Genomic DNA, 24,296 nt, shown 5'->3' on the forward strand with positions numbered 1-24,296 from the left:
TGAATGGGCCCAGGTGGCTGGACCTGATATCCCTTCCTCTGAATTGAGTAGAGAAGGTTTCCCATCCATTCAATTTCTTTCAGTGCATTATTTATTCCAGTTATTTATATGATGTCCAGTCATATGTCAGGCACTAGACAGGGTACAAGGACACAGGAATGGAAGATAGTCCCTCTTCTCAAGGAGTCCATGTTCTGCAGGGGAAGAAAGTTTATAATGTAGTTTGATAAGCTCACTGATAAAGCTTTGACTAGGAGTCACCATGGGAGGACTTAGGGGAGCACTTGATTCAGTCTAAGCATTCTAGGAAGGCTTCCTGGAAGAAGTGGTAGATGTTTGGAAGTCAGGGATACAAGTAAGAGGAGGATCATTCCAAGTAAAGAAAATAGAATATGTAAAGAGGGCATTTAACTGAGCTGGGAGCAAAGCCACAAACCCCTTAGCTGCCCTGGGGCCAGTGCTGACATTGCAGATTTTTCCTTGGCCCACAGGAAACTTATGCCGCTGTACAGGCTACAGACCCATCCTCCAGGGCTTCCGGACCTTTGCCAAGGTGAGTGGGGGCTCAGGGACAGCAGTGGCCTGGTTCCTGAAGCAGCAATGCTCAGGAATCACAGTTGGGAGGGATGCCAAGGGCCTCTGGGTTACAGAGAAAAAAGATAAGATGGCCAACTGGCAGAAACTTCTGCTGTAGGTACCTGGCAAGGGCGCTGGGCTTTGCCATTCTTATTTGGGGTGTGGGGTAAGTGGTGGTTCTCATCAATAGCATGGAGACTTTCCTTCCAGGAAAGGCCTGGAGAGCTGGCTCCTGAAAGAAACATGCCACCTAAGAGCAAACTTCCTCCAGGGCGTTCGGGCTTGGCATCCTGCCTTGGTGTCTGGCCCGCTCAGCCCATGGTGCAGGTGCTGAATGTGACATTTAGTAACAACCCAGCCTGACTCAGCACCCGCGTCCCTCTTCCCTTGCCGTCCAGGCTGCTTTCTGCAGCTGGCACCCTGCTGGGTTTATGAAACTGCTAATTAGATCTCCAGACAGTGTGTGAAGCCCTGCAGTATTCGTATAACTCTGAGTGACAAACCACAGCTGGGATGAACAGGCGCTGATCACATAAATGCAGACACACACCTGCTATGCGGCAAGGAGGACCGAGAGCTGGCTTCCCCTTCTTGGCTTAATCTCCCCAGATTTTACCTGATTCCCCAAATGCGTCAAATTTATCCAAACTCCTATCAAACTGTCTCATCTCAATTTGATTCTGGGTCGAGGGGAGAGTCACAGACCTCTAAGGTCAGTGTCTTTCACTGACCTTAGAGTTGGTACAGTGCAAAAAAAAAGGAGTATTGTGTCCAAATAATCCAAAAGGGTGGAGGTGGGACCTCTAAGGATGGGAAACAGCACACCCTGGTGAATGCCGTTGATATTGAGGAACCAGGAAGTATGAATTTAAATGAAAGTGATTGAAAGCTTAGATTCCGTCTGCAGACCTGGGTTCAAATCCCATTCCATCACTTAATTGATACATAATATTGGGCAAATTTCCTCATTTCTAAAATGGGGATTATAATAATACCTACCTTAAAGTGCTTGTGGGAAGAACTCCTTGTAAAGCTCTTAGAACAGTGCCTGGCACATCGTACATTTTCAGTAAATGGCAACATAAATTATGATGCTGGTACATTTTTTCCTGTTACCCAATATTTAATCTTCATGTGCTGCTTAGGCTTCCCTGAGAACCGTGGATTGTTAATCTTGTCTGTGTATTTACTTCATAGGAGGCTTCTCAAAGGAAGATAATCTGACCAGCCCTACTATTTTCTCGAAAGAGAAGGACTTTTGAGTGTAGCTGGGAAGTATCCTCCTTCTGAGAGTCAGAGTTTTATCATTTTTATCACTCTAGATCCATACCTCCCTCAATCCTGCTGCCTGGCAGCGTAGAGAAGAGTCAAGTAGAGCTGGGTGCTTTAAGTAGCCCAAGTGACTGGTACACAGTGTGCCAGAAGCTCATGCATGTTACTCACCAGAACCCCCAAGGCCCTCTTCAGAGCCTTTTAGCTCTTATTTTACACACAGTTTTAACAAACTCAGTTATCTAGTTTACATGGCCACACTGGAAAAGAGTGAGGAAGGTATGCTATAGGAAGGCAGCCTGTTCACAGCAAGAAATGATAACATCCATCTAGCAGCAAAGAAGGAAATGAGGAATCATAAAAATAATCTTGAGCCTAATCACTTTAGCCTGAGCTTCCCAGGTGGCGCAGTGGTAAAGAATCTGCCTGCCAATGCAGGAGATGCAAGAGATGCAGGTTTGATCTCCAGGTTGGGAAGATCCCTTGGAGGAAAAAATGGCAACGTATTCCAGTATTTCTTGTCTGGAAAAGTCCATGGATAGAGGAATCTGATTGATTACAGTTCATAAGGTTGCAGAGTCAGACGTGATTGAGAAACTGAGCATGCACACACCCAGAAAGAGGAAATCTCTCTGGGGGAAAACCCTAATCTTATCCAACCTCAGCAGGCCTTGAGGGCAGTGACACATCATCGTAAATCACAACAATTTATGTCATAAAAAACATCAGTGAATTATGAAGAAAAAAGATCTAAGTAAGAATAAGCTGGTACTTTAATTATTTGTGAAACTTACTTTTGTGAAATACATCCTGCCCTACAAGGACCAGGTGAGCAAGGCTGTTGCCTTACTGTATGCAGGGCCTCGTATTCCCCTACATTCCTCCTTCTCCAAAAAGAGAGATGAGAAGAGGCCCTCTTCTTTCTGCCCAAACACAGAGGGGAAAGGCAAAGTGTTGTTTAGTCACTAAGTCATGTCCGATTCTTTGTAACCCCATGGACTGCAGCACACCAGGCTTCCCTGTCCTTTACTATCTCCTGGAGTTTGCTCAAACTCATGTCCGTTGAGTCACTGATGCCATCCAACCATCTCATCCTCTGTCACTCCCTTCTCCTCTTGCCCCCAATCTTTCCCAGCATCAGATCTTTTCCAGTGAGTCGGCTCTTCATGTCAAGTGTCAAAGTATTGGAGCTTCAGCATCAGTCCTTCTATTGAAAGTTCAGGGTTGATTTCCTTTAGGATTGACTGGTTTGATCTCTTTGCAGTCCAAGGAACTCTCAAGAGTAGTGGGGAGGTAGAAAATAGACAGCTCTGAGATCCAGTGGTAAAGTAGTGACTACAGGAGGGGTCTGCAAGCAGGGTGGATGAAGCAAGTCTGAGAAGGCTTGCAGGTTCCCAAAGGACCTTCAGCCTCCTTGCCCCTCTGAGAACTTCTTCGAGGACACGGATGAGCTGTGAGTAAATGGTGGTATGAACCACCATTTCATTTAGTAAATGGTGTTATGAACGCTGTCTTCCACGATTCATGTAGAGAAGGGCTCCTCCCAACTACTCCCCTAGGAGCTGGCTGCTCTGGAAATGTGTCTAGGACTGAGCCTGGGAGTTTTCCCCACTCTTGTAGAACTCCACGATTCTGTAGTGTCTTCTGGGGCCCTGAGCTGAGACTTCTGCCTCCTTAGGGCAGATCAGTCAGGTAAACACTCCCTTTCTCACCTTCAGTGCATTGGTTTTGGGATGTAGCAATCTGGGCTCTAGTTTGTGCTCTGTCATTGGCATCTTAAGACGTCTTGAGCAAGTCCCCTGTCCATAGGTGTTGGGTCAGCAGACCTGAACATAACCTCCCGAACAGGTCCATGTTGAGGAATAAAGAGTGTGAACTTTCTGGCAAGAAGTGCCGATAAGGAGTGGGAGGCTGTCAGGCACATCCCTGGCCCAGCTCTGGTCCTAGACATCTTTGGCAGGAGCCCCACAAAGACTCCAGCCTGGGAAGTGCCCAGGACTTGCTGGTTTAGAAGTAGAAGTGTGAGTGATGTGAGAACCAACGGGAATTTCTCTCAGGGAGGCTTCCCCAGGAAGCAGTACTGAAGTAGGGAAGTGAGCACAAAAAGATGTTTTGATAAAATAGGGCCTAGTTTTTATGGAGAAATTTTCTTAAAATTAAATTTCTCTGTTACTTCCAGGAGAGATCCTGTTTATATATCCTCAAGTTATATAATCTATATTTATCAAGTGAGAGAAAGTAACTAAAGCAGAGGCAAGTGGGATGGGTGGGGGTGGGGGGGTGGGGAGGTGCAGTATCTGCTGCTCCTCTAGATGCTGGGGTGGATTTCAAACCCAGGTTTCATTTGACAGTAATAATCTAGGTTCTTTAGCTCCTGTGAAAACTCTTTGCAAATATCTTTGTGTGATATTTGTGGTCATCTCTCTAGAATGGTGGATGCTGTGGAGGAAATGGGAACAATCCAAACTGCTGCATGAACCAGAAGATAGACCATAGGGTAAGTGGGTCTTTCTTGGCCTGGAAGCCTGAGGGCCAACCTCAGGTCAAAGGAGCCAGTGGGCTATCTCTACACTCTGGGTTGTGGCCGCTGGAAGAGGAAACCATTATGTTCAAACTGTGAAGTTGGTGAATGTACTCCTTAGCCCTGGATCCTCTGGCAAAACCTCTTTTTTCCTGCTTCCTGGGAGCTACCTCTCCCCCAACCCAATCCCCACCCCAACCAGCCTGCTGGGGGCTGTGGATGAGCTCGCTTGGACAGAGGGCTGGGCCAGCCCTAGGGGGCATTTTAATGCAGGAGACGGTGTATCCCTTATCTTTTCCCCTTTCCAGCAGGTTACTCTCTCTCCGTCTTTATTCAACCCAGAGGAGTTCATGCCCCTGGATCCCACCCAGGAACCCATCTTCCCCCCAGAGTTGCTGGTAGGTGATGCGCCCTGAGCCCCTGGAGACCTGCTGAGTCCCACTAGTACCCACTGGGGTCTTTGTGTCCGCTTTGTCCTGTGGCTTTCAGCCTGAATTTCCCTTGGTTCTCTCACTCCAAGTCCCTGTGCCACATATCGCCACAGGGACCCACCCTTCTCCTTTTCACACGTGTTGCTCACAGGTGAGGAGTAGATCTGGCTGGCATGCCGTGTATGGTAATAGGAGCTCCAGAAGTGTTTGCTGGCATCCTGGCTAAATCTCTTGTCTAAGCCCTGAAGCAATGCATTCTCCTTTCTGTAAGCAGTCCATTTATTTACAAAACAAACAAAAAAACAAAAAAAGCTGTGTTCAAAGGACACAATGATCTACAGCCCTATCTTAAGAACACCTCTCACACCCATTTTCTCACCTTGATGATCTTGCTCCTCCACACCAACATTGATGGCAAACAGACAAACAAAAATCAAGCCACTCTCAAAGTTTCTCAAGTGCAGACTTCTCTAGGGGTGGTGAGCACATGAAGATGATTTTAAGAGTTCATTGGGCCAGAAAGAATGGCTTTGCAGCAGACCACCAGGATATCTTTCTCTGGATTATGAAACCTTTAAAAAACCATCAATTCAATTTAGGGATTTTCCCTCCTAGCTCTGCATCGCCCCTCATGCACTAGAACCGGCCCTCCATTACGTTCCCTTCTGATACCCCTGCTTCTGCCACCCCTGTCCCCTCTCTCACCTCCTGGAGACTGTGTGGGACAGTTGAAGTCACCTGTGGCGGCAACCTTCAGCAGGTCCCACAACCTTGATCCCCAGGTTTCTCCTTTACCTGCAAAAGAAGAGACTAACAATGCCTTCTTCCCCAAACTCTTCTAAAGCTCTTTTAAACCACTACAATGTTGTAAAGTAATCCGCTTCCAACTAATAAAGTTAAGTTTAAAAAAAAAATAAAGACTAAACGAAATAATGTATGTAAAAGAGCCGCGACCCAAGTCCTGCCTCAGGACCAAGTGCTTCCCCTCGCTTCTTCCCTGACATGCACTTTCCCTCTGAATCCAGTACTAAGCAAATCCATAGATGATCCTCTTGCAATCTGAAAGCAATGGCCCTGGGAATCACAGTGGGGAGGAGGAGGCCACATGGTAAGAAAATGGCATTTTCCAGAGGCTGAAAGACATTCCACCGAAGCAGCTGCGTTTTGAAGGGGAGCGTGTGACCTGGATCCAATCCTCCACCTTGAAGGAGTTGCTGGACCTCAAAGCTCAGTATCCCGAGGCCAAGCTGGTGGTGGGGAACACAGAGATCGGTAAGGGTGTTGGGCAGCTCTGGGTCAGCCTGTCCAGTTCAGCCCCTTGTGGCCATGTGTCCTGTGTGTCCTACTCTGCCTTCATTTCCCCATTTCATATGTGGAGGTAATGATGCCTCCTCTAATGGGCTTCCCTGGTGGCTCAGACAGTAAAGAATCTGCCTGCAGTGTGGGAGACCTGGGTTTGATCCCTGGGTCTGGAAGATCCCCTGGAGAAGGGAATGGCTTCCCACTCTAGTATTCTTGCTTTTAGAATTCCATGGACAGAGATGCTTGGTGGGCCACAGTCTGTGGGGTCGCAAAGAGTTGTACACAACTGAGCGACTAACACTCACCTTTCAAGGGTTGTTCTGAGTATTAACTGAGATCCTTGCTGATTGTTCTCCATAAACATTGACAGAGACCTGGCCCTATGTGAGGTATTCTGGGGGAGCCAGGGGTACCCAGATCACCTAGACCAGACTCCTTCCCTTGAGGGGCCCCAAGTCTGAGGGTAAGGGAGCAACATGGGTCGAGTGCCTGGGCCAGTACCTGATAGGCCCTAGGGGTTCCATAAATGTCAGTCTCCTGCTCCCTTTTTCTGGTGGTGATGTGGTAAGGCAAGGGAGGGGAAATGTCCCAGTGTGGCCGTTCTGTGTTGCCCACAACTGTGGCCACCTGCTCTATGATGCCACCCCCTAGACGTGAGCCCCACCATATGCAAACAGGGCACGGAGGCTCCAGAGGTGCTGCTCTCAGCCCAGTGCCTGAAAACTCAGGAGCAGAGACACCCCAGCCCCTGCCAGGCTCCGTTCATTCCTATACCCGGCGTGGCCCGTTTCCCGTTGGCTGGGCCCCAAGCCCAGTGAGGATCCGGAGAAAGGATGGAGGCACAGGCCAGGGCGGTCTCAGAGCAGCCCATTCTAGCCTGTCGGGGCTCCTATCTCTGGCTCTGGAAGAACCCCCCAGGCCCTGGGTTCTGGTTGGTTCTGCAGCTGCAGAGAGGAGGGCCCGGCTCAGGGGTGTACTGGTGAAGTGCAGAACTGAGCCACCCTGCTGAGCACACGTGCCATATGGAGTCCCCTGCTGCAATAGCAGGACCCACTGGATGGCCACGTGAGACGTGCTTCAGGTGATGTGATCGTGACGGCCTGTGTGGCCCTGACTCGAGGGCTCAGGGTCACATGAGCTAAGGTGGAGAATGACTGGCTGGAAGAATCTTTGGGGCCCTTGGATATATGGCATATTCCTTACCAATAGTCACACAATCTCTTGGACTCAGTTAGATTCTAAGAGAAAAGGAATTCACAAAGATATTACAAGCTCCAAATTAGAAATAATTGCCTAAGATCACTCCACAGCTCCACCCCTCTTCCCTCATACACCCTACCTCCCCCAGTGTAACCATCACACTCCCTATCTCCCCCAGTGTAACCATCACACTCACTATCTCCCCCAGTGTAACCATCACACTCCCTATCTCCCCCAGTGTAACCATCACACACCCTACCTCCCCCAGTGTAACCATTACACTCCCTATCTCCCCCAGTGTAACCATCACACACCCTATCTCCCCCAGTGTAACCATCACACACCCTATCTCCCCCAGTGTAACCATCACGCACCCTATCTCCCCCAGTGTAACCATCACACACCCTACCTCCCCCAGTGTAACCATCACACTCCCTACCTGCCCCAGTGTAACCATCTACTGCCGTGATGTTGGGGGAAGCTGGGCATAGAGAAAACCTTATCAAGATGAACCACTTACTGCCTGCCTCTCCCTTCTTCATTCTATGAGCTGATATTCAAACAGTGAGGTTTCTCAAAGCCTGCTCCACCCTTCAGAGACCCTCTGCAGCAAGTGAGAAGATGGGGGACGATGCACAGATATTTCCTTTTTAACCTTTTCTATTCACAACCCTGTGGGTGGGGCTGGGAGGGGTGCTGTGCTGACTGGGTCTGAGGAACAGAGGCAGGTCTGTTCAGAGAGGTTTCTTACTTGGTTCACTGGAAGGACAGAAATCAGACACAGACATTCGGTCCCATCAAGCCATGCACCGTAAGAACTCAGACAGATATTGGGACCTAGGAGCTGATTTTGAATTTTTCTCTCAGTCATTTTTCCTTTTTGTCTGAATGTTAGACTTTCATATTATATTACCATTATATCCCAACTCTAATAGTTGCCCTGGTACTGAAATGTGCCCATTCTTAGCTGTATAATTTAGGAAAGAAACTTCACCTCCCTGTGCTCCAGTTTCCTATCTACTGTTGTTGTTTAGTGGCTCAGTCGCGTCTGACTCTTGGCGACCCCATGGACAGTAGCCCACCAGGCTCCTCTGTCCATGGGGTTTTCCAGACAAGAATACTAGGGTGGGTGGACATTTCCTTCTCCAGGGGATCTTCCCGACCCAGGGATCAAACCCATGTCTCCTGAATTGCACGCAGATTCTTTACTGTTGAGCCACCAAGAAAAACCTTCTTATCTATGAGCAGAGAAAATCACAGTATTTCATAGGGTTATTGTGAGGATTAAATGAGTTAAAATATGTAAAGTGTTTAGAAGGGTTTCTGACTTATTTTCATGCCCTTTTTCTAATATTGTGAATAAACACACATGCACACACACACACACATGAAGTCAAGTTCGTCTTATTTGAATTCCGATGAGAGAGAGAAAGACATAGCTTCCTGGCTGATCATGTGGAAACTGCCCTTTATCCCATGTCTTGTCCATTGCACCTCCAAGTCCCAAGACACCCACAGAGCATGTGAAATCCGTGCTGTCTGCAGAGGTGGGAGCCCTGCAACTTGGGGCTTTTTGTTTCTTTCGAGGCATTGAGATGAAGTTCAAGAATCAGCTGTTTCCTGTGATCATCTGCCCAGCCTGGATCCCTGAGCTGAATTCAGTGGAGCACGGACCTGAGGGTAAGGCGGGGCCTGCCTGAGCTCACAGTGGGGCTGGGATCCTGGAGGCGGGTTGTCCAGAGGATGGTGGCGATCAGGAAAGCCTCCCTTTGGCTCCTGCTGTGCCTGCTTTTTCAAGAGCCACCCTGCACCGGGGAAGCAGAAACCCTTACTGCTCTCCTCCGCTGAGCGTCAGTGGTCAGGTGCCAATGGGCTTGGGGCTTGGTATTTTCAGTAATCGTTCTCAATCCTGGCTGCACACAGACTCACTCACGGGAATAGGGGGTAGGTTGGGAGGTGGGGTTGGGTGCTTTTGAAAAAAGGAATGCCAAGAGTTCAGCCTCAGAGATCTGATTTTATTGAGGTGAGAGTCACTGGTTTAGAGAAAAAAGCACTCTGGTTTTAGGCCTGGGGTTGAGTCCTGGCTCTTTTATTAACTGTGTGGCATTGGGCAGGTCACCAGACCTCTCTGGGCCTTCATTTCTGCATTCATATAAGGACGTGCACCCTGGTTCATCCTTACTCAGTTGCTGTGGAGCTTCCTAGGAGCTGTGTATAGAAGTGCTTCTTGAGCTGTGAGGTGGATGGCTGTCATTCCGGGCATGTGTTCTCAGGGATCTCCTTTGGAGCCGCTTGTCCCTTGAGCTCTGTGGAAAAGACCCTGCTCAAGGCAGTTGCCAAGCTGCCCACCCAGAAAACGGAGGTGTTCCGAGGAGTCCTGGAGCAGCTGCGCTGGTTCGCCGGGAAGCAGGTCAAGTCTGTGGCGGTGAGTCCCTATTTAGGCGCCCAGGATGGGCACTTTCCTCACAAGGTGAGGGGGCCAGTCTGGGTTCTATTACAGCCCGAATAGGCCTCAAACTTGCGTTTGGAATTCCTGGGGGCTTGTTGAAAATGCAGATTCCTGGACCCCGCTCTCAGACAACCTACAGCAGATCTGGGTTGGAGTGCCGGGGTCAGGCTTTAACAAGCCCCACAGGTGCTTCTGATGTGACCCGAGGGCCACCCTGCGGGGTGCTCCTGCTGTGACCCCATCTTTACCCCTGAGGTTGGAGAGATAGAGCCGCCTGCCCATCTCTTTCTGAACTTAGCCGAGGCTGCCAGCAGGTGGATGAGAGATAAGTTAGGGCGAAGCCAAAATAGGAAGGCGGACTGCCTTTCAGAGTCAGGGGGAGAACCAGAGGTCGAGCCCCTTGAGAGGAGAGAGAGGCCCACTTGCTGACTGCAAGCAGCCTTCAGACGAGCCCCCAAACCCAGGGTTTGCAGACGGCATTCTCACACTCGGCGCCATTTGAGTCTCACAACTCTTGATGGGGTTAGGAGGAAAGCTGACCCTTCCATTCTACTGTTGTAGCTGTTGTTTTAAATTAGAACAAAAAGCAAAGCAAAACAACCTACTCCCATTCCCCTTGCTCTACCTCAAGCACCTCTTCCAATTATAGATAAGGAGACGCAAACCCAGAAAACTCTACTAAGTTCCCCAATTCAGATGAAATCTACTTGTGGGAAGGATTTTTTTTTTTCCTGGAGCAACTGGTTTTCTTCCCCTTTTCTAATAATGGGAACTCTGTGTCTGATTGTCCTTATATTCTTTGCCAAGGAAGCTCAGTTAGAACACATTGTTCATCCGTAAGACTTCCCATTCTTTTTCCTTGATCTTTGTCTTTTATTTCTCTTTCACGAACTCTCTACAGCCTCAGTGATAAACCATCTCAGACCTTTCAGAAAAAGGTTGGGTGAAATCAATCAAACAAACAAATTTAAAGGAGCTGATCCTGGGTTACATGTAGGTAAACTTCAGAGCTGGGACCCAACCCCAGGCGTTGGAATCTCAAGTTTTGCATGTTGCCCGAAAGCCCGGGTTCTTACTGTGCTGGTCTGGTGCCTACAGTGGGTGGAGGACCTCAGAGCTGTCCCTTCAGCAGATGTCCCCCACCTTCCACATTCGGGAGCCAGGTGTGTGAGCTGGACTTTGCTGAGGTGGGCTCTTACACATTCTCCCTGCTTGTCCTAGTCCATTGGAGGGAACATCATCACAGCCAGCCCCATCTCCGACCTCAACCCTGTGTTCATGGCCAGCGGGACCAAGCTGACCATCGTGTCCAGAGGTGAGCTGCCTCATGCAGAGGTCAGGAAACAGGGCCAGGGCTGGAGTGGAGTCTCACAGGAGAAGTCACTTTCTGCAGAAACAGAACCCAAAGTTCAATAACGCAGCTTTCCTAAAGCCTGGATCCTTGGAAACTACAAAAGGAGCTGCACCCAGGCTGGGGGTCAGGAGGGCTGGACCATCACTTTATTAAGAATTCACAATAGGACCTATCACCCAGATGGCATACTCAGTGGTGTGTGCTGGGGCCAGAGTATGCCACTCAGCATAGCTGATGGCTGGGTTTTCAGGGAGTCTGAGCATTTGTTAAACATGGCCATTATTAAACATTAAACTATATACCCTCACAATAAAATACACTATATTAAAAACAAAGGTAATAAATACTCAAAATTCACCATTTCCTCATTATTTCCCTTCATTTTACAGCTGTCTATATCTTTGAGGTTATTTCCATTTATTCCATTTGTAGACTGAAAATGCTATGTAATAGTTCACTCCTGTGCCACTTTCCTTGCTCAAGGGTCGCCCCAAGACCACCTCTAGGTTTAACGACTTTCAGGAGGACAAGGAAGACTCACAGGACTCAGTGTTGAGTCTGCTCACGGCTATGACTTATTACAGCAGGTGAATAGAGAGCAAAATCAGCAAAGGGAAAAGAGGCATGGGGCGGAGGAAGCCAGGCACTAGCTTCCAGGGCCTCCTCCCAGGGGAGCCACACAGGACACACTCATTCTCCCCGGGAATAAGTTGAGCCATGACCACACACGTGAAGGATTGTTTACTGGAGACGCTCGTTAGAGACCCAGCACCCAGGGCTTTTAGTGGGGCTGGTCATGTAGCCCTGCCTGGCACGTACCAGAAGTCCAGACTCCCAGAAGGAAAGTCAGGTGTTGAGCATAAACCATATGATTTGTACAAACATTTTAGGCATTGTGAGCTGGTCTTATGAGGGAATGGTGGGAACTCTCCTGAAACCTAAGGTCCCAGAGGACAGCCAGTGGCCAGCCTTGTAAGCAGACCTCTCCCAGGATGGCAGGCCTGCTGTGTCAACTCCTCACTACCCTCTTCTCAACTTCACACTGAGCTATGCTGCTCTGGTAGCTTGACATTGGCCGTTGTAGAAGTATTTATACCACAGAAGATTATGAATGCTAGGAGTCAGGGCTTTTTCTTAAAGAACTGATTGTTAAACAGTCACCAGCACACCAATGCTTAGGGGTTTCAGATGGAGCACCTGGGTCCCTGTCGTGCCAGCCACTCCCTCTGACTGTGGGCATCAGGGGCCAGGAAGGAGAATTCCCCTGGTGATCTGTCCTATGCTTTCTCACATTGGTCCCTGTCTGTCTTGCCTCTGTACAGGCACCAGAAGAACGGTTCCAATGGATCACACCTTCTTCCCCAGCTACAGAAAGACCCTGCTGGGTCCAGAGGAGATACTGCTCTCCATTGAGATCCCCTACAGCAGGGAGGTGAGATGCTGTCAGAAACAACCCAAATCACCCCTGCTCCGGCCAGGCTCCAGATGAAGAGACCAGAGTCTGCCTCGGGGACCACACTTTGCATCTCTCCACTTTAACACTGATGTTCTCATCTCTGAGCCTGGCCTTTATTGACAAACCATATTCCTTTCTGGACAATGAGGAGTTTCAGGGTATTGGGCACAGGGCATAGGCAAGGAAACCAGACAGGTAGATGTGTGGTTCTGAACAAGTCATTCATCTTTCTGAGCCCCAAATCCTCATCTGTAAAGTGGGCCCATGTTTACTGACTGTGAAGATTATTGCGAGGACCAGAAAGAAAGAATTCTTAAGGTTCCTGGCATGTGTCTGGGAGCTGGTGGGGATCACTAGCTGGTGCTAGTGGGAGGGTTTTCTGGCCTGGTGGGGCAGGTCTGGGCTCCTCTGGCGGCCTTGCTCGTGTTCCTTGGGGCCTGTGGTATCCTGACCTGGCATGGTTTTGTCCTACACATTCCATGGGCCTTTAGAAGAGTGATCTGCGAGAGGCGGGGCACCAGCAGTAAAGGAGAGTATTAAGGGTTTACAGAGCTGGTGCTCTAGCAAGTGTTACAAGGCATGTTTGCCCTTGCAGATTTTGACCTCCTTAATGAGAATGCTGATTAAATTAAAGCAGTTATATCCCTGCAGTGGTTTCTTAATGATTTTCCAGCTTGTCTTTATAGGCTATTTTGAACAGTGATTCCCAGAATTTTTGTATGTCACAGATCAATAGATTTAAAAAAAAAAAACAAAAAAAACTTATGAGATGGGGAAAGGAGGAAACAGTCTGGTTTGTATTCTCCCAGGTAGAGACATAAACAAAAAACATTTCATAAATGAAAGATTTTCATACCCAGAATTTGGAAGTCTTTCTTAAGAAAGAACAGCTGATGGCCTGACCCTGACCCTGCATGCACCCTGGGGAAAATGTTGCTGTGGGCCGGCACAGTCCTGGAAGTGGTTGGAACCTCTGTTCCAGAACCAAGTTCAAGCTCTGGGCTCATAGCCCCAGTGTTATATTAGATGTCAGAAATCTCATCAGGAGGGCTCTCCTTGGCTTCTTCAACAAAAGCCTGGGGTCATTTTGAACCTCAACAATTGTGTTTCTTCAATACACTTTCCCTTAAACCTCCCACCACTAATGTTCATCAGAACTTGGTGCCAGGGACAGTTCAAACCCTGCACAGAACCTGACACAGGTGGATCTTTACCTGGAAACTGACTCATGCTCTCTTCCCATCTCCAAAGACAGAGCCTGGCTTGGACCCAGGGGAAGTGTATGCTCAAAGCACAAAGAAAGCTACTGTTTCATAGTGTGAGTCTTCCTTTCAGGAAAAGAGAATTCTAACTGAAGCCAGTAGACTGGTAGGAGAGACAGGTCAGGGAGAGCATCTATGGAGGCCCAAGCTGACACTGGGTTTCAACACCGTTTGGCATCTCATTGTATCTGCTTGAGAGGCAGTCGTGTTGATAGAGGCTTTGGCACAGCCCCTGGCTATGTCCCTGGACTTCCTGTTTTCCTGACTGATGGGCAGAAATCCTGATGCTTTCCCAGTTTCTGGGGATGTTACCTGGAAATCCTCCTGAAAAGGCGGTAGTTATGTCTTCATCTTTGACCCCTACCACCAGCTCCTGGCTGCTCTGTGATGGTCTTCTGACTTCACCCCACCCTCCCTGCTTCAGACCCATTGTTTGCAGTCTTTGCAAAGCAAGGTGAGAAAGAAGTATTTTTCTGTTATTTTTAGGGTGAGTTTTTCTCAGCATTCAAGCAGGCCTCCCGGAGAGAAGATGACATAGCCAAGGTGACCTGTGGCATGAGAGTCCTGTTCCAGCCAGGAAGCACGCAGGTAAAGGAGCTAGCCCTCTGCTATGGCGGAATGGCGGACAGAACCATCTCAGCCCTCAAGACCACGCGGAGGCAGCTGTCAAAGTAAGAGCTGAGAGTGGAATAAAGTTACTGCTGCTGCTGCTACTATGATTACCAGTAGTGCTACCATTGCTGCAACGACTGCTAACACCACTGCTACTACAAGAGCTGCTACTACTACCATGATTACAGCTGCCACTAGTGGCAGTACTATTAGTAGTGTTGCTGCTGCTGAACCACTATTAGCATTACTACTGCTGCTGCTACTGTTGGTACTATTACTACTTATTTCTACAGCTACAACTACTATTACTACTGCTGCTGCTGCTTTTACTACTCCAGTTACTACTGCTAGTGCTACTCATCTCATTCCTCTACTACTGTTACTATTGTTCTACTATTATCATCACTGCTGTTCCTACTGCCATCACTGCTATGACTAATACTACTACTGTGGCTACTGCTGCTATTACAGTTGCTCCTGCTATGCTGTCTCTTCTACTGCTAGTAATATTATCGTTGCTACTGCTAGTGTTACTGCTACTGATGTTTCTGTTACGGAAGCTATTATTAATGCCATTACTACTACTTTCCTGCTACAATAACTATTACTATTGCAACTAGCACTGCTGCCACTATTACTGCTAACAGAAGTATCACTACTGCTGTTGCTGTTACTTCTCCTACTAGTAGTATTGCTTGTACTGTTGTTATTACTACTGGTGCTTCTCTTATTTCTATTATTACTTCTGCTTCTACTGCTATTACTATTGCTTCCACTCCTACTATTCATGCTTCTGTCACTGCTAGCATTACTATTACTAGTATTGCTGCTACTACTATTGCTGTTGCTACTACTACTGTTACTGCTGCTACACTATTAGTATGGCAACTACTATTACTAAGTCTACCATATGGCAGCAACTGTACCAAGCACTTTGCTGGTACTGTTCTATGTAATCCTTACAATAACCATATGGCTAGATAAAGCTTAACTTTGGAGTTAGGCTCCTTGGTTCCAATTCCTGGCTTGAACACTTAACGGATGGTTAATATAAATCAAGTTACTTAATTCTCCCATATCTCAGTTTTCTCACGGTAAAGTGAGTATAAAAATTTTCCCTACTGTACCTTTTAATTTACATTAAAAGTAATGTTTCATATGAAGCACTTAGGACATTGCTCAGTGTGTTGTAGGAACTCAATAGATTTAACTATTATTATTTGGCGTGGTCTTCTAAAAATTGCATTTATTCTTTTTTTTTCCATTTATTTTTATTCATTGGAGGCTAATTAATTTACAATATTGTAGTGGTTTTTGCCATACATTGACATGAGTCAGCCACAGATTTACATATGTTCCCCATCCCAATCCCCCCTCCCGCCTCCCTCTCCATCCCATCCCTCTGGGTCTGAAAGAGACACATGTACCCCAATGTTCATCGCAGCACTGTTTATAATTGCCAGGACATGGAAGCAACCTAGATGCCCATCAGCAGATGAATGGATAGGAAAGCTGTGGTACATATACACTATGGAATATTACTCAGCCATTAAAAAGAATACATTTGAATCAGTTCTAATGAGATGGATGAAACTGGAGCCCATTATACAGAGTGAAGTAAGCCAGAAAGATAAACACCAATACAGTATACTAATGCATATATATGGAATTTAAAAAGATGGTAATGATAACCCTATATGCAAAACAGAAAAAGAGACACAGATGTACAGAACAGACTTTTAGACTCAGTGGGAGAAGGCGAGGGTGGGATGTTCAGAGAGAACAACATTGAAACAAGTATACTATCAAGGGTGAAACAGATCACCAGCCTAGGTTGGATAAAAATTGCATTTATTCTTAAAGAAGAGGAAATTGAGCCTTAAGGAGGTTAAGTAACTTGTGTGAAGTGAAAGTGAAAGTTGCTCACTTGTGTCTGACTCTTTGTGACCCCATGGACTATAGCCCACCAGGCTCCTCTGTCCATGAAATTTTCCAGGCAAGAATATTGGAGTGGGTTGCCATTTCCTACTCCAGGGTATCTTCCTGACCTAGGGATCAGATCTAGGTCTCTGCATTGCAGACAGATTCTTTACTATCTGAAGCACTAGGTGAAGCCACATAACTATAAGTATCTGAGTCACATTTTTGAGCTGAGGTTCATGACTCCACTCACACAAGTGATTCTGGGAGCTGGTTGGGAACACTCTCCCATGACCTGCTCTCTGGCAGGTTCTGGAATGAGAAGCTGCTACAGGACGTGTGTGCAGGTCTGGCGGAAGAACTGGCCTTATCCCCAGATGCCCCTGGAGGCATGATTGAGTTCCGACGCACCCTGACCCTCAGCTTCTTCTTCAAGTTCTACCTGACGGTACTGAAGAAACTGGGCAAAGAGGACTCGGAAGATGTGAGTGTGGGGCCTGGCAAGGCCGAGCACGTGTGAGCTCCTGTAGCACTTGTGTTTCGGGATCTGGGAAGCTGGCTGAGGCAGGAGAGGACTGTGGACCAGGTGGTAAATGCTCCTCTCCTCTGGATGTCTAAGGACAGAGGAGTAGGGACCAGGGACACAGCCTAGAGAGTCACACGGAGATGGGCGCCAACTTGGGGGTTGAGAGACAGAGCACTGGGCTGGGAGTCAGGGATGTGGGTTCTTGTCCTGGCTGTGACATTACCTCGGATGTGAACTTGAATAGGTCACCACTCTTTCTAAGCATTAGCTGTAAAATCTGGGGGTGGGTAGACCTGATGATCCTTCTGCCGTGTAGCTGATACAACTGTGATTATGTGATTCTGATTATGTGATTATGGGAATCTAGTGTGATAAGATGTGAGGTGGGGTTGTGCATTCAGGAGAGGGTGCTAGTTGAAGTGGAGCCCAGCTCCTGAGGTGGGTTTGCCAGCAAGCATTTATTTTATACTTTTTATGTCATAAGATTGTACTGCACATGGTGGGCGGCCTAGTGCGGGAGAAAATAGGATCAATAAAGGACAGCCTGGTGTGACTACTGAGGAGATGGAGTTGGGAGCGGGGAGCACAAAGGAGAAAAGGCTTCACATCTGTGGGGACAGCAGAGTGAGATACCTAGTTTATAAACATTCACAATAATTTTTCTGATTATGGAAGTAAAAAACTTGTGGAAAACTTTAGAAATACAAAAATGTATAAAGAAAAAATTAAAATTACTCTCAGATCTTAGATAAAACCACTGCTAGTATTTTTGCTTATTCCTCTGATCTTTTCCCCATGTTTATCTGTCCAATCTGTGTGTAATCCTTTTTGTCTGCCCTATCTCTCTCTTTCTGTCTCCCTTCCATCTGTCTATAAACCTATAGGTTTATAAACCTATCATCTTGCTGTCTTTTGATCTGGATATATTATTTTCTAAACAGATTTGGCATCACGCGGCATACAGAGCTTCACATGCCACTTAATTTTGTTGAGATTATATTACTATTATGAATAATTCCCCTACATTAAATATTTCCCACAAAATTGAGAAGGAAAATAATGACTTTTCCAGGAAGGCTGGGGGAGAAGGATGTTCCCAACAGAGAAGCACACATCAGTGCAGGAAGGAGGGAAGCCTTGGTTGGGTCAGAGGAAGTAGGGTGCAGGGATGGGAGAAGAGAAGCTGACAGAGCCCATGATAAAATGTTGAGGTAGATCCAGCCAGCATCAGAAGGAGTGCAGATGAGGAGATGAGAAAGTTGTTACTTTTACCACTTGGGGACAGCCAAGGTTGGGACCAGTGATAGAAATAGTCATGATCACCTGTCACCTTGTCTTCACAGAAGTGTGGTAAACTGGACCCCACCTACACCAGCGCCACTTTACTCTTTCAGAAAGACCCTCCAGCCAACATCCAGCTCTTCCAAGTGAGTACAAACCTTATGTGGCTAATATCAGGCCTTGCAGCCCACCTCAGATGATGCTGACCATTGGCGAGTGACTGATTCACACTGTATGCCACTGCTTAAAGCTCCTTACCATTGTGCATAAATGTCTAGTGAAGGAAACAGGACTTATGTAAATGTGAATGAAGCTTACCTCATTTCTCTCTTGGGCTTACTCTCACCTTCACCTGCTCCTTAAACTTTTTTTTCCATTTTGTTTTTTTCTCGTTCCTCTATGGGCTAATGTGCGAAGCCAGGCATGCTCAAGTAAACAAAATTAAAAAAAAATTTTTTTTTTATTAACAGTAATTTTTTGAGAGGCACTAGGTAAAGGATCAACTTTTCGGATTTTGTGGGCCACGTAGTTTCTGCTACAATTCCTCAGCTTCGTCACTGTAGCACAAAAGGTGCCAGAGGCAATACATAAATCAATGTGCATGACTGTGTACCACTAAAACTTTATTTATAAAAGCAGAGAGTGGGCCAGATTTGGCCATTGTCCACAATTTGTAGACCTCTGCTCTCAAGTGTAACAATCCAAAACGTGAACTCTGGGCCTGACGGCCAGGACTTGAATCCAAACTCTGCCATCACATAACTGTGTACACTTGGACAAGTGACTTTCTCTCTGTGCCTCTTGGGCAAGATAATTATACCCAGCTGCAGATGTGGGTAAGGTAGGTCCCTGTTTCACAGCACAGTTTTGAGGATTCAATTTGTTAATAAAAGTAAATAACTTAGATAATTCCAGTATATGGTAAGCTCTAAATAAATACTAGCCATCATTATTGTTATTTTGGAAAAACACATAAAACAGAATTTTATTTTAAACTGAATACATTTTAGAACATTTTGAAAAATATAGAAAAGCATAAAGAAGAAAATAGAAATCACACCAAACCTTACCTCCAAGAGAAAATTATTATTATGTTTGTGTGAGACAGTGAGAGAGTCAGTTGCTCAGTCGTGTCCAACGCTTTGCGACCCCGTGGACTGTAGCCCACCAGGCTCCTGTGTCCATGGGATTCTCTGGGCAAGAATACTGGAGTGGGTTGCCATTTCCTTCTGTAGAGCATCTTCCTGACCCAGGGATGGAACACGAGTCTCCTACATTGCGGGCAGATTCTTTCTCACCTGAACTCTCAGGGAAGCCCATATGTTTGTGTACTGCTCTCCATTTTTCCCCTATGCATATATGGACATATTTGCATTTTACAGTGTTTTTCCCACAGAATTTGAATCATTACATGTACACATACAATAGTATGTGTCCTGATTTTACACTTACCATGAGCATTTCCTTCTAATTAAAATTATTCAAAAATATCTCTTAGCAACTGTATATTATTCCAACCTGTGAACATAGCATAGTTTATTTACCCAGTCTCCAACAAACGGACCTTTAGGCTCCTCGTTTTGTTTGTTCCTGTATACAGTTAACCCTCATCTGTGTATGTGGAATCCATGGGTACAGAGGGCCGACTGTACTGCACCACTTTATAGAGGGACTTGAGCACCTGTAGATTTGTTCTCCAGGGGGTGTCCTGGACCCAGTCCCCCACAGATACTGAGGATGACTGTACTACTCTTCAAGTGACTTCTAACCTGCCTCCTGTTTCCTTGCCCCTGTGCCCTCCTGCCTCCTCCATTCTCATTCCTCACATTTGCTTTGGCCTGAAGCTCTCCACGGTTCCCCAGGGTCTATAGAGGAACAGTGTCCTCTGAAACCAGTGACCATGTTGTTCCAGGAGGTGCCCAAGGGTCAGTCCAAGGAGGACACAGTGGGCCGGCCCCTGCCCCACCTGGCCGCGGCCATGCAAGCCTCTGGGGAAGCCGTATACTGTGACGACATCCCTTGCTACGAGAATGAGCTGTTCCTCCGGCTGGTCACCAGCACCCGGGCCCACGCCAAGATCAAGTGCGTGCAGTGAAAACACTTGGGGAGGAGGGTGCTGGGAGCACCCTCCAGGCACTGGAGATGCCACAACAATGAGCCTTCTTTAGGGCCTCCTCGTCCAGAGAGGAGCACAGCAACTTGTGTTAAACCCAGACAGGAGAGGAGCAGGATACAAGAGGGGTTCAGTGGTTCCTGGGAGGGTGGGGTGATGATAATGAAGACATACTCAGGGCCCAGATCAGGAAAGCCTTAGGGGTGCTGACCAGGGATGTTACACTTGGCCCAAAAAGTGATGAGGAACTGCTGAAAGACCTTACTTAGATCTACACTGTGGAAATGGGCTAAACTTCCGTACAAATCTTCAGGAAAACTTGAGTCAGCACTAAAGGGAAGAAGGAGGCCTTAGCATGACTGGCATTGACTTCCTGTTCCAGTGCCTAGCAAATTGACATTGGCCTTGTCAAGCCAAGCTCTTGACAAGCTCTCATTTTCCCCATGTATAATAGCGTATTTAAAATGATAGTGTCCACAAAGGACCCAGTAGAGAACAGTCACTTGTACTTGTTTATTAAACTTTGAAAGCCCAAATGGCAAGAATTGCCACCTCTAAGATGATGATGATAATAAAGAATAGATACTCATATCACACTTAATGTTTGCTGCAGCCTGGTTTAAGCATTTTATACATGATGCTTTATCTATTCCTCTCCACAGCCCTATAGGCAGGGCCTATTCTTGCCCCCATGTCCCAGGTAAGGAAACTGAGTGGTATAGCCAGAGCCCTAACATGCTGATTCTGGATGGTTATATTAACTATGATGTGGGTGTTGGTTGGAGCTCTCCAGAGTAAAATGCTGCTTGGTTCCCTTGTACTTTGAGACCAGAATAGCGTCTGTACAAGGCCCATGGGGACAGACTTGTCCTATTCATCTTATACTCCCCCTAGCGCCCAGCTCATGGCCTCCACATGGTAAGTATTTAAGCAGCATTTGCCAAATAGGATAGGATAGGAGGGAGAAAGGGGAAGAATTAAGGTGAAGGAAGGCCAGTCAAAAAGAAGATAAGGTTATCTGATTGGTTAATGGGTCATATTTTTTTAAGAGGAAAATGTTTTCCCATTTAAGTTCATGGATCCTTGAATTCTATCAGTGGACCCTTCGAGGATATAGCTCTCTCTTCTAGATGATAGTATCTGTTCTTCCTGCAAAGGGGTGGGTGGTATTGGATGGGGAACTACAAGGAGCAAGATTTACAAGGTATCAAAATACAGCTGAAGGTATTTCAGAGATTTTCTCTACCATACAATCTTTGGGGAAAAAATGACTGATCCGCAGGTTGAGGTATAACCTAGTTCGGCATTTTCTCAGGTGACAGGTCTTCTGCTTCAGTTTTCCTTCCTGACTCCTCACGCTCCTCCTTCTTGCAGGTCCATTGATGTGTCAGAAGCTCAAAAAGTGCCAGGGTTTGTTTGCTTTCTCTCTGCTGATGATATTCCTGGGAGTAATGAAACTGGACTTTTTAATGATGAGACAGTCTTTGCGAAGGATAAGGTATATCTTGGATTTTTAAAAAAAAAAAATATGAAGTCAGTGGAATGAGTATTTAAGCTTTAATTTGTGTTCATTTATTCAGACCCCTAATCTTGAAAAGATTTATGCATTTGCACATATTTGGCCATCATCCAATTGGGCAGTATTTGGGACAATCAGTAAAGGGAGAGATATGCCTGGTAGCACTTTTAACTTAAGGTGTACTTACTTATTTAATTGATGGCTGCTGCTTTTAGTATCAGACATGGTAAGATGACTCCATGCCAGAGTGGCATTAAAAAAAAGGCTGGTGACTGTATTTTAACTAAAAATCAGGTTCTTAGGGTACAATATTAAGCTCCTTTATTAAAAGGAAATAAAAATACATTAAGCAGAATGTATTGTACACATTAATGTATACAATTAAGCATTAAGCAGAAAGTAAACAGAATAAAAATTACAATTATACTACCACTACTATGTGAACTGATAATTCACTTACATGAGAGTTTAACTATTGATTTCAAGTATATCTGGAGTTCTGCAAAAAAAAAAAAAAATAAGCATTCAAGGCAGGTGCTACAAAAACCTGTATACTTATAAGATAGTTCTCAGATAGTCATTTTGTTATTCCAGTACAGATCAAATATTGCAAGTTGACGGTGAGTAGGTGTTGCTTAAGGACAAATTCAACTTATTACTGAGGTAAACATGAAGGAGAGAACTCAAAACTACAGCCCTGAGTCATTAGAACTAAAGGAGAGCTTTTGGTAGAAGATAAATTGCTTTACAAACTTCAAGAGTCTCTAAGACCATAATTATGGTTAGTGAGAGTCATCCAGGTTCGACATCCTCTATGCTAACTAGCTAAGTCAAGAGCTTAATTGAGTCCTAAAGAGGTAATTATGAGAGACAGACATGTTAAATATTGGTCCTTATTGTCAAGAAATATTATATTCCAAAGTGATGAGCTGGACAATTTTTTGTTGCTGTTAATTTTTGGAATGATGTTGGAAAACATCCCTGAAGGAGATACATAAAGTTTTTAAAATAGAAACTGAGGTCATCCAATGAAAAGAAAACAATAATTATTACTTAGTTTGTAAATCTAACAACCCAAAAAACTGGCTTATAGACTATCGTAACTAAGAACCAGTATTTGAGAACTACCGCTTTGGGGCATCTAGATGAACTAGGGAAAATGATTGCTGCCCTTTGAGAAACTTTTGGTATAAATCTGAAAAAGAGAAGATAAAAAAGAGTAGAGTGGTAGAAAGAAAATAATACTCCAAGTCAGAGATTAAGACTTAGCTTTGGTCCAGTAACGAGCCAATTTAGATCTTGCTGCCTTGGTTTCCATCTCTTCATATGAAGAACAAGGGTGCTATGTGGATCTGAGTGGATAGATATACTTCATGATGCCATGCTTTCCTTTCTGCTGCTCATGGCAACCATCACTAATCAACCACCATGCTTCATCCTGAGCAGCTTCTCAACAGATTGCCCTCAGAATTGGCCCTGGAGATGAATCAAGTTTGCCATCCTGAGACTAGTTCTCTCCAAGTCCTATTCCAATTCTGCTGATTCTAAACACTTAGGATGAAGCACATAGCCCCCAGTAGTAGGCTAAGAACATGAAACGGTCCCAGGACATTCCTTAAATGTACCTTAGAAACCTATGGGGGTGGGACTTCCTTTGCTGTTTTGAACAATCCAAAATAATTTGCTTCATGAGGAATGTGTCATGTTCTTTAATGGTCTGACTCTGCTCCTAGGTGACTTGCGTTGGGCACATCATTGGTGCTGTGGTCGCTGACACCCCAGAACACGCACAGAGAGCTGCTCATGGGGTGAAAGTCACCTATGAGGATCTTCCTGCCATTATCACGATTGAGGTAACTGGGGGTGGGCTGGCTGGAGAGGGGAACGCTTCCTGTTCCTGGAGGCACCTTTATTAAGATCCTCTAGAGGAGATGTGAGGTGCAGGTGGGATTTTCCCAGATAGGCTTTTAAATCTCCTCCAGTCCTGTGATTATATGATCCTGCTAATCCTCCCCATCATGATCCTAGACTCAGTCCACTAATGGCCAAACTGAGTTCTTCCTTTCCAATTTCAGTTTCAACTGATTTCTTGAGAGGTCCTTTGCTTTTCCCCAAGAACCAGGGTTGTGTGTCTATATCTGAGGAAACAGAGACACAGGACACCCTGGACTACAACTGAGCTTACTTTTAGTCTGCGTAAAATACTCATAGAGATGCCTGTGTGATTTACATGAGGAGAAAGAAGTAATCATTCAAGAGCTTCTTTTCCCCAGCCCCTTAAACTCACCTCCCATCCTTTAAAGTCAAGTCATTGAAACTTATTTTTAATCCTCAGGATGCTATAAAAAATAATTCCTTTTATGGATCTGAGCTGAAGATTGAGAAAGGAGACCTCAAGAAGGGGTTTTCAGAAGCAGATAATGTGGTTTCAGGTATGGCTGCACCATGCAAAGGTGGGGATGGGGTGGCCCTGGTTTCTGAGTGAAATTTAAGGGATGTACT

At 46.0% G+C, this 24,296-nt stretch overlaps 1 protein-coding gene across 1 annotated transcript in view; it reads left to right on the top strand.

The window, feature by feature from the left end:
- The window catches only part of XDH (xanthine dehydrogenase), a 59,641-nt gene that overhangs the window by 13,434 nt on the left and 21,911 nt on the right, over nucleotides 1-24,296 (top strand). Inside the window, exons 6-20 of the mRNA XM_061156313.1 lie at nucleotides 492-553; nucleotides 4,277-4,345; nucleotides 4,681-4,767; nucleotides 5,931-6,072; nucleotides 8,890-8,982; nucleotides 9,576-9,727; nucleotides 10,973-11,066; nucleotides 12,428-12,537; nucleotides 14,310-14,494; nucleotides 16,665-16,839; nucleotides 18,225-18,308; nucleotides 20,075-20,244; nucleotides 21,650-21,773; nucleotides 23,528-23,647; nucleotides 24,130-24,226. Coding sequence (XP_061012296.1) covers nucleotides 492-553; nucleotides 4,277-4,345; nucleotides 4,681-4,767; nucleotides 5,931-6,072; nucleotides 8,890-8,982; nucleotides 9,576-9,727; nucleotides 10,973-11,066; nucleotides 12,428-12,537; nucleotides 14,310-14,494; nucleotides 16,665-16,839; nucleotides 18,225-18,308; nucleotides 20,075-20,244; nucleotides 21,650-21,773; nucleotides 23,528-23,647; nucleotides 24,130-24,226 — 1,764 coding nt within the window. The remainder of the gene's footprint in view (nucleotides 1-491; nucleotides 554-4,276; nucleotides 4,346-4,680; nucleotides 4,768-5,930; nucleotides 6,073-8,889; nucleotides 8,983-9,575; nucleotides 9,728-10,972; nucleotides 11,067-12,427; nucleotides 12,538-14,309; nucleotides 14,495-16,664; nucleotides 16,840-18,224; nucleotides 18,309-20,074; nucleotides 20,245-21,649; nucleotides 21,774-23,527; nucleotides 23,648-24,129; nucleotides 24,227-24,296) is intronic.

This window comes from Dama dama, chromosome 11, assembly GCF_033118175.1.
Source record: "Dama dama isolate Ldn47 chromosome 11, ASM3311817v1, whole genome shotgun sequence".
Lineage (NCBI taxonomy): Eukaryota > Metazoa > Chordata > Mammalia > Artiodactyla > Cervidae > Dama > Dama dama.